The sequence below is a fragment of the Hermetia illucens genome, chromosome 2 (genome assembly GCF_905115235.1).
Source record: "Hermetia illucens chromosome 2, iHerIll2.2.curated.20191125, whole genome shotgun sequence".
In the NCBI taxonomy this organism is placed as follows: Eukaryota; Metazoa; Arthropoda; class Insecta; order Diptera; family Stratiomyidae; genus Hermetia; species Hermetia illucens.
In genome coordinates, this window is record NC_051850.1 from 31,666,833 (window position 1) to 31,676,968 (window position 10,136).

Genomic DNA, 10,136 nt, shown 5'->3' on the forward strand with positions numbered 1-10,136 from the left:
TGGGGAACAACCCCTCGGGCATGCACGCTTTCGCTTTTGCTCCATTGAAAGGCTAGCTTAAGCTGTTTATAGGCTTCCTTGTATGCTTGCTCGTTTTGCACTTATCGCTCCTACTTACCTGACTCGGTGGCAAGCTGATCAAATACAGTCTGTTTGCCTGTCTATTTCTCCATCTTTCTGTAACACGCGCTTTTTTCAGAAATGGTTACATATTTTGATACAAAATTGGATAGATGGGCGCTCATTTAGAAGCTGGATGAAGAAATAGCCTCACTGTGCTTGGCTGGTTAACCACCTAAGTTTTCAATGGGCCGTGTAGTCCGTCTGCCTCTTGACTTCAGGGAGTTGGCACTCGTTTAGTGAGTGCTGCCGTTCTTCATGGCCAACCACCTCCCTTGTGTCTCCTATCATGCGTTTGGACACAACTTTACGCTTCTTAACAACCAGGGCAACGGAGATCACTCCCCCGATAGCCATCACGGCCGGTTCAGACACAATGATATAGACGTTAATCGCAAAACTTCCCGCCGCTGTACTTCCGCAAGGCGATTAAGATTCATCTTCTTGCTTTAGTCCATACTCTTGCACCGTAAAGCAAGCGAGATTGTATTGCCCTCATGAAAAACGTCGCCAGCTAGATATAGAACCCTTAATGTTTGCCGCTAGTCGACTTAGGGGCGAAACTCCAGCTGCTGCCTTGTACGCTGCTGCTTTGATTTGCTCAAAAAGGCTCATCCTTGAGTCCAATGTCAGTCCAAGATAATTAACCGTTGATTTTAAATGGATTATCGACTCGCCGATCGATATTGAACACGTTGTCAGGATTCTCTTATCTAATTTTGCGAATGTTTCTGTTCCAGCCTCTCAAGAAAATTCTCTGCCCTGGGACGAATCGCATCTTTCCTCGCCCTCTCGTCAGACCTTATCTTTCAAAAGATAAGTTCAAAGAAGAGACCGAGCAAGCAACGACCATTTGGCGGTATCTTGTTTTTCCCAAAATGTAGCCCTTTCTAAATTGGGATTTCCCGAATACCAAGCCACCTGGCGGATTTTGCGTCAACTTCATCATTTTTTAAAATGTCTAATTTACAGAAAACTCACATCTGACACTTTACAGGATGACGTAGTTTGTTATGATCCAGTAGTACAGTAATTTTGTTTTTATTAGAAGTTGAGGCATCGCACATTCCTTCATTAATTACACTCACTTCGGAGGAATGTTATACGCTTGGTCGGAGAATTCAAGTTTAATATAAAGTTGTCTCGAACTGTAAACTGCTAGTGTGGACTTAAGTTACTTGCTCTCATCTCGTTCTCGGTGAAATGAATAAAATATTGAAAATTGATAATGAACGGCAGTTCCGGCAGACTTTTCTAACTCTGTCCAAGTTTCGGGAACAAAGCCGGGTAAGGTAGCACTTTTCTGAATGTTTCCTTTGGGATACAAAAGTTTCCGTAGAAAAGTGTCTGATTGCATTATTCTAGCGATTTACATGTGCAGTCATATTTTCACATTTCCCTCGATTGTGTAATTGTGGGTGGTACAGTTACTCATTCTTCCTTCCGTTTTAGTACTGTGATATTCTCTTAGTCGTTGATGGTCAAGAAATACCAGCTCACAAATGCGTGCTTGCAGCGGGAAGCAAATATTTCGACCTCAAATTCAAACGTAAGTTGCTTGAAATTCTTGAGAATTGTTCCAGAAAAATAGAAATGTATTTTCAGAGAGCCCCTCACTTCCGGAACCATCCAAAAAGGGCACGGTCCGTCCAAAAAAAATGGATCTCAAACTCAAAAACAAAGCGTCCTACCAAACGGTCCTTTCGATAGTCAATTATTTGTATACAGGCGTCATCGAATACTCCGAAGAGGCAGTGATGGACCTGATTAAGACTCTGGACGAATTGGGAGTGGAGTGCAACTCGCTCCTAGCAAGGCTCCTAAATGACAGAAATTGCTTCGAAATGTTGAAAATTGAAGGTAAAGGAAGATACGTTGGTAGTTGGGAGGTAACATAATTCCGATTTTGGTTCAATAGGTGAATTTTGCAGCGTGAGTCTGAAGGAAGCTGCGAAAAATCACATAGTAAGCAACTTAAATATACTCTACCAGAAAGACGGCTTCAAGAATCTAACGAAAGACGAGGTAAGGTTGCGTGAGTTATTATGATTTTGTAAATTGGACATCAGCTCAGATAATACAACCAAATTTCATAATGGTTATCCGAATGACCCATTCGAGTACAATGCTCTTTCGACAATCCGAGATGGGATAATTCGACCGGATCTATAGTTCCGAGAACTTTAAATATAAACATGTGTTTATATTTTGTTCTTGATTCTTGCGTAGTTCAATGGGTTTTGTTATGTAATAATTAGTGTACAAAAGGGTAAAAATGCAAAATGAAAGCGCTGATCTTAAAAAATCGACAAAGATGAGGTGCCAGGAGATTTATAAACTGAATACATACAACACTAAGCGCTCAGCAATCGATGGAACGGTACAAAAGCGTGTGTGTGTGTGTGTTTGAGGTGGAGGAGAGGCAAAACCTCTAAGCACTCAGGCCCTAGTGGTCCATTATACTCGATTTCCCGTCTAACAGAATATCCCGGATTTGATTATGTATCGCAGGATTTCCGTTAGTGGATGTGATGCTATCCGCTGCAATTGGAGCACATCAGCACCAAAAATCTGATGTCTGATGCGTCCGTAAGCGGAGCACTCACATAGAAAATGTTCCGTGGATTCCGCTTCCTCATTACAGGATGGACACGTATGATCCTGGATAATTCCTATTCTAAACATATGCCCAGCTAGTGAATTATGGCCAGTCAGAATGCCCACAGTACTTCTGTAAGTCTTCCTGCTTTCAACAGGATAAACTTTACAGTATGTTTGTTTGGTTCTTAGTATTAAGGCTTCGCCGCCTGTCATTATGGGAAGCTTGTTCCCAGTTTTTGATAGCAGCACCAGACAATGCTACCGACACTCCAATTGCTGGATCCACTCCGGGTGTGGGTAAAGTTGAAGCCTCTTTTGCTAAGGCATCCGAGATTTCATTTCCCTTTACACCACAATGACCTGGTATCCAGAGTAAATCTACCGTATCGAATCTAGAAACAATTCAATCGGTTTCTACATTCCTGAATGATTTTTGAAGTGAAGTACTACTCAACGCCCTCAATGCAGCTCGACTATCTTTACAGATTGCGATGCGCTTGCCCTTCAACCGCTCGTCAACCATCCAGGTTGCCGCCCTTCGGATCGCATACACTTCAGCCTGAAAGACCGTTGTGCATTGTCCCAACACAAAAGCCCACCTCTCGTTTTTATTTGCATAAGCATAAGCTTCAACGTGTTTTGGCAGATTTTGCAGTTCGCATAGTAGTGAGTTGATCAGCATACTCCACAGAAGTGGCAATAGCACACCGCCTTGAGGGCACCCTTTCGTTGCTTCCGTTGTTAAGTAGCGATCAACACCCACTTCAGCATATAACAATCTTTGCGTTAGCAGAGCGTAGATCCACTTTATTAGAGTTTCGTCAACCCAGGACCCACAGTCAAAAGCCCCTTCAATGTCCACGAACACCCCCATCGCGTACTCACCTTTCAGAGTTGCATTCTCTTTGAAACCAAAGAATGAAGAGCAGACTCACAGGACTTTCCATGTTGGCAAGCATGTTGGTTTTCATTTAGTTGGTGCGACTTTAGCACCTTCTCGCGAATGTAACGCTCAACCAGTCTCTCCAGACATTTCACCTTTTGCCAAGAGGAAAGCACGTAACCTAGAGCAATAAATATTTCTTAGAAGTTGCTCTAAGTTCTCTATACTCTCCCTTAGCACCGCTGGTTAGATGTCATCTATATCATGTGCTTTGCAATGTTCAAATGATAGTATAGCAGCTCTTGCTTTTTCATTGGTAACAACCGCTTTCGCAGTGTACCAATTCTCCTTGCAACACCTTCATGCTGAAGGGTTTACAGAAATGACATATTCTCTTCTTCCCACTTCTGAGACCTGTTCTCCCGGGTGGTGTACTTCCAAGAGGGTCTATATAGACTCCACTCTGCAGTTCATGAAAGTACCATCCGGTTCTCTAAGAGAGGCCAACTTGGCCGACTCATCGTTATTAAGAACTGTGCACAACTTGGCAGTCTCCCTTTCACCTTCCAGTTCCTCACAATACGCTCTAAAGGAGTCTCGTTTCGAACGTTTTACGAGCCTCTTATATTCACGCTGTGAGTTCCGGAAGTTTAGCCAATCTTCACCTTTATTGCTTTTGCAAGCACGATTTAGAAGTCTCCTGGTTGATTTCCAGAGTGTCTGCAGTTCTCGGTTCCACCCTGGAACCGTTGGCCTCGGGAAATGGAACAAGCTTCTTCAAAGCTCTCTAAAAGTGTGCGATTCAGAGTTTTCAATTGATCTTCTATCGCCAAAGGAGTCCTTAGTCGCCTAGGGAGCTCAATTTTGTCGCCAAGTAGTTCATTGAACTTCGTCCAATCCGTTTTCCTAGGATTCCGCCTTTGTATTACAGGCGAACAGCTAGATTAAATTCTAAGTAACGGTGATCTGAGACTTCATCTAGTACTCGCCAGTTTCTGACCAACTCTAACAACTTTGAAGTGCAGATTGTTAGGTCAATTAATTCACTTCTTGGCTCCTCGAACGTAGGGCGCGCCCTACATACGCGGTCGTCAGACCAGCGGAAGTGATAAAATCAAACAGCTTCTCTCTTCTAGGATTGCATTTGCTACTGCCCAACAAATATGCTGAGCATTCGCATCACAACCTATTAAAAGTTCAAGGCCACTTGATTCTGAATACACTACCAGATCGCTTAGTTCTTGCGTAGTAGCGCTGAAAAAATTTCTTTTTACGACTGATAATGCATAATGTTTCATGGAAAACCTTAAACAAGTCGGGAAACCGGAAGCTGGACGCTTCAGGTATGAAAGGTTTTGTGTATTTCTTTTATAAGGACATTTGGTTGTGCATTTGTCTCCTTAGTATCTTATATGCATATATTCTATGAGAATATCCACTTTCGGGTGATATTGAAATTCAAAATTTGCACTGAAGTGCCAACTTTGACCTATATACCTTTGTTAGTAACAGTGCGACTATCACCAGGTTTTTTAAGATTGACTTCACGTTGAGTGCTTGCTAACATCGATGCGAGAAAATTAGTCTCGGCCGACAAGAGAAAAAAATGGTGTTTTCTCAAATTGCGGAGGACTTAGACGAAGAGTCAAGCGCAGTACAAGGCTATTAAGTTACTTAACCGTTCAGTATAACTTTCAAGATATTGGAAGACATATCAAGACTAAAGTCATGTGGGGACCAAACCATACAGGAATGTATGAGGCAGTCCACAAGCTCCGTATGGGCAAAGATAGACGGCATATACGTTTATAGCTGCTGTGCTCTTCCAAGCCTGACGTTGGCCAAATTCGAGGAAATGCTGGACATCGCCGGTGATTTCAATGCAAAAGGGCGTTGTCTCTTGTAGGCTTTCGCGCAGTTAGAGATCATATTAGCTAACGATGATCAGGTTAATACTTACCGAAAAGGGGGATCCGGTTCCGTTGTGGATCTGACTTTTGTTAGTCCTTCACTAGCTCGCGATATGCGAGTGTACAGTGAACAGTACACCCATAGTGATCGCCAGGTAGTAGTATTTGACCCGAAGAGCAAGTCAAGCGATTGGAAATCTCATAATTTCATAATCATCAATCAACGGCGCAACAACCGGTATCCGGTTTAGGCCTGGCTTAATAAGAAACTCCAGACATCCCGGTTTTGTGCCGAGGTCCACCAATTCGAAATCCCTAAAAGCTGTCTGGCGTCTTGATCTACACCATCGCTCCATCTCAGGCAGGGTCTGCCCCGCCTTCTTTTTCTACCATAGATATTGCCCTTATACACTTTCCGGGCTGGATCATCCTCATCCATACGGATTAAGTGATCCGCTCACCGTAACATATTGAGCCGGATTTTATCCACAACCTGACGGTCATGGTATCGCTCATAGATTTCGTCGTTATGTAGGCTACGGAATCGTCAAAGAATCCCTCCACATCCTCCAAGCATAAAAACTGGATAAACTGTTGTAATGAATCTAAGGGGAATAGGAGGATCAAACCACCATCCTGAATGGCCGAAGACGACCTAATGGGGAGCTATCCCAGAAACCGGCGAAATCGACCGTGAAGGTCCGCCCGTAAACATTGAAACTCCATTAAAGTGCACAGTTGATACGTTCTTGCACACCTCTGTGCTAGCCAGGCTCGGGAATGTGGGAGGGGGGTTCCTTTGAGCGCTTTGATCCCTCATGTGTCATTAGTACAAAATTAGCATGTCTATACCGATGCGTGGGTCCGCAACGGATCTAAAAATAAGACAACGAACAAAGGAATACGCAACGGCCTAACAAAAAAAAACCAAAACACGAACTAAACCTGAAAAATAGAAAAAAGCGACTAGACCATGCGTGTGGAGCCGTAAGTCTCCGAACTCGAGTTCCGCGATCGAGAGAGAAGATCCACGACGGATCACAGTCCCGATCATTGCCTCTTCTACCTCAAATGATTATTGAGGCGCGGCCATTATTTAGAGGATGTCCCTAGTAAGGTTTTGTGGGGTCAAGGAGGAAGGAAGTATTATGGTATCATATATTTTAAATTCAGTATGAACGAAAACAAATCGGGAGAAAATAATTAGGGATGAAGAGCTCAATTTCAAATATAGAAAAATATAAATCATAAAATAAAATACTTTAAGAATAATAAATATAAACAAAATTAAGATAAATACAAAAGAAAAATGAAATGAAAGAAAAACTTACACGTTTTTTACACTCCGAGCTCGGCGTGTAGTGTTGTTTTTTTTTGTTTAAGAAGAAAATTGTTTGTCTCAAAAAGACTACTGCATTTAAGGCACAAATATACCGGAATACTTTTGTTTTTCTTTTTCTTGTTTTCTTTCTCGCACACACTCCGAACAGAAATTCTTGGAGGCTACAAATGCGATATTCTATGGATGTCGCACACTCAATGGGGAAGGTCTCCCGCAGCTCGAAACTAAAATTCACTACAAAATCACTACCCGATTGTTCCAGCGAGAAACTGAGGAAATTCACATCAGCCGCCGCCGCAAAGAAAGTTCCTCTTTGACAAACGTTTCGCTGTTCGTTAATTCTCGTCCTCTTGACAGACTATATTTCCTGTCACTTTTCATCCTGCCGCCTCACGCCTATGCACAAATTCACCAATCTTCCTCGTCTGAAGTCAGAGAACAAAGTGAAGATGAGTTATTGAGGACAGAACGGTACAGCATATAGCCTCACCCGTCACCCCTACGAAGAAGAAAGAATGTTTAGTTTTTCAAATTCTGAAACGAAGAGATAACCGTTTCACATAAAGGTAGAGAAGGACACTCCTCGGAAGCTCGGACGGCAATACCTTCCAGCATATAGCCGCAAAGGCCCGTAGATCCAGAGACTTCTGAATGGCAATCTCCTATGAGACATTAAGTCTCAAAGACAAGCACCACAAACGACTAGTGCTTGTGGTGTTCTACCAAGGATGGAGTAGGAAACTCTACGTTACTAGGTGGGAAATTGACGCTTAGGAACACTTGCTTCCTGGGAAAAGGACGTGAAACCTAAAACTAGAAATGTGAAGGCAAGTGTACGTGGAGCCTAGTCGGGGACAATGTTCAGAATCTATTGATTCTCTATCCGACACTACCAAACGAAGTTGTGAGCCGGAATAGGCTATCTTACACTGATTCAGAAAATCTGTAAATAAGAAAGTATGTCTGAATCCAGGAAATGGTCAGCCCCACGTTGAGCGCCATTTGTAATGAACCTAAGGGAAATAGGTTACAGACATAGTAGCGGCTATGAATATAACGGAAGAACCTTTTCGTTAAATATTGACTGAACAATGGGTGAACAATGCGTAGGGGACGTTGAATGCCAAAAATTCGGCCGGTGAGGTGAAGGTGACAGTTCTTTTGGGATTAGGATTAGTATCTATCGGTTATCTTCAAGTGGGTAACCCCAGGCAAATGCAAGAGGAATGTGAGTTTCCCATAAAATCAATTAACGGCTACACCCCAATTTAGAAGTTGTTAGCCACTGTATGACTGCACTTATGTCAAGAAAGGTTCGATTGAAATCTCCAGCTCTCTAGTCCAGGAAGTCTGTTTGCTCTTTCTATCGCTATTGCTGAAAACCCGTTGACAATTTAAATTCATAAATGATTATTTCAGGTCGAGTTTATCATCGCGACAGCCACTGAAATTGACATAGATGCCTTTACAATATTTAAAGCTGTAACAAGTTGGATTGAAAAGGATCGCTCTCATCGTACTGAACATTTCGAAGAATTTTTAGATTACATTTCTCTTGATGATTTGACACCGAATCAGATCAAAGAATGCGTTGTGCTAAACGACCTATTCCGAAGCAGTGGCAAAAGTTGTAGATGGCTTGTAAAATCAATTACAGATCAGAACTTCCATCTGTCTATGCGAATTCTTGAAAATTCAAAAATGTACGTTTTTTCTCGAGGACCACGAAGGAAAATGTTCACTATGAGACCTACCCCTAACTACGATATGTACACTGGAAGTAGATATGAAGCTATTGAGTGGGAACGTCCTGCTTTGGACTCATTTTCTATGACGAGATATAAGGATATAATTTATGCGGTGGGTGGAAAACGACATAACCAGATTGTAAATATTGGCTTGAAGTTCGATACGGTACAGAAGACATGGACCGAGTTTTTATGCCCTATCGGGAAAATGGGGTGTGGAGTGTGTACTTCAAAACCAGGTAAAATGCTTGTCGTTGGTGGTGTGATAGGGAATACTTGCCAGAAAACATGTTCCTCTTATGATTTCGAAACTGGCCAGTGGAGTCCTTTGCCGAATATGGAGAAGGCGAGATGGAACCCGGGAGTAGCAGTTCTCCGTAAGTTGCAAGGTAGTCAATGGTTTCAGTTTGTAAAGTTCGGACCTGTTTGCAGATTCTTCAGTCTTCACTTTCGGAGGAATTGCTCATGGTGAAGAACACCCAATAGTTGAACGATACGATCCCCGTGAAGGCACTTGGTACAGTGCTGGTATGCTCTCCTTTTACGCAGGCACAGTAGCGACTCGACTTGGTGCAAACATTTACTGCTTGAAGATTGGTTCGGAGGATATCTATCGCTACGATGCCCGAACATTGGGTTTTATGAGACTGCCAAACGAGTAAGCACATATTCTCAATGAGTCTTCATACATATATTGAATTCTATCTATCTTAGTGATGGATTGCGTGGCGAATGGATTGCACCGTACGAAGGCACTTTGCAAGTTTTGCATAAAGAAGGAATTGAGCACTTCGATCTAGACGAGAATGACTGGCGCCACAGTTGTGATGGAAGTTTTGACGCTTATTCCATTTTAGTGGTATAAATGTGATTTGTGCAATTATGAATCTGTGTTATGAAACGGCAATAATGTTAGCTTTAAGTAATTGTTGTTAAAGGGAATACCTCATTTATAGTTAATAAAATAATGAAGAAAGATACGTAATGTTTTAATTTACTAGAACCTTATTGGAATGACTCCTTCGGAGCAAAACAATACCGTGAAGTCCCTAACTGATATTAGCCTGCGGAGAGATTGCGGAGTATTACTTCGGCTTTATTGTTTCTGGCTCCTGAATCTCTTATAGGTTATTTTTGTAAACATTATCTTTCACATAGGCTTAAAAGAAGGCAGCGGTGTTTAATATCGTGAAGAGAATATTTTTTTCGTGAAACTAGACATTCAATAAATTTAGTTTTCAATCAAATGATCATTTATTGCGCTGTGTGCAACCTTCCCACAGTGAGCAAAAGTGGAACAATTGAACCCAGCGCATGAGTTCTTCTGGCACTAAGTGTTGTCGTAAGGCATACCAGATGAGTTCGTGTGACACACGGTCAAATGTTTTCTCTAGATCCAGAAATGCAATGTAAAGAGGGCGATGCTTTTCTCGGTATTTCTCCATGCAACGTGTATTGCGTCAGAAATTCTGCAGTTTTTGAGAAACCCGGCTTGATTCACGGTTATTTCAACCATTTCGCGAATACGGTTG

The 10,136-nt window shown here is 42.2% G+C and overlaps 1 protein-coding gene across 1 annotated transcript; it reads left to right on the forward strand.

Moving 5' to 3' along the window:
• The first annotated feature begins 1,109 nt into the window (after positions 1 to 1,109).
• Positions 1,110 to 9,582, forward strand: LOC119650084 (kelch-like protein 1). The gene is made up of 7 exons (XM_038052588.1): positions 1,110 to 1,407; positions 1,573 to 1,669; positions 1,726 to 1,980; positions 2,039 to 2,145; positions 8,276 to 8,981; positions 9,037 to 9,262; positions 9,319 to 9,582. Exons 1-7 carry the CDS (start codon positions 1,324 to 1,326, stop codon positions 9,467 to 9,469), a joined length of 1,626 nt encoding a protein of 541 aa, XP_037908516.1. The 5' UTR covers positions 1,110 to 1,323; the 3' UTR covers positions 9,470 to 9,582.
• Positions 9,583 to 10,136: the final 554 nt, after the last annotated feature.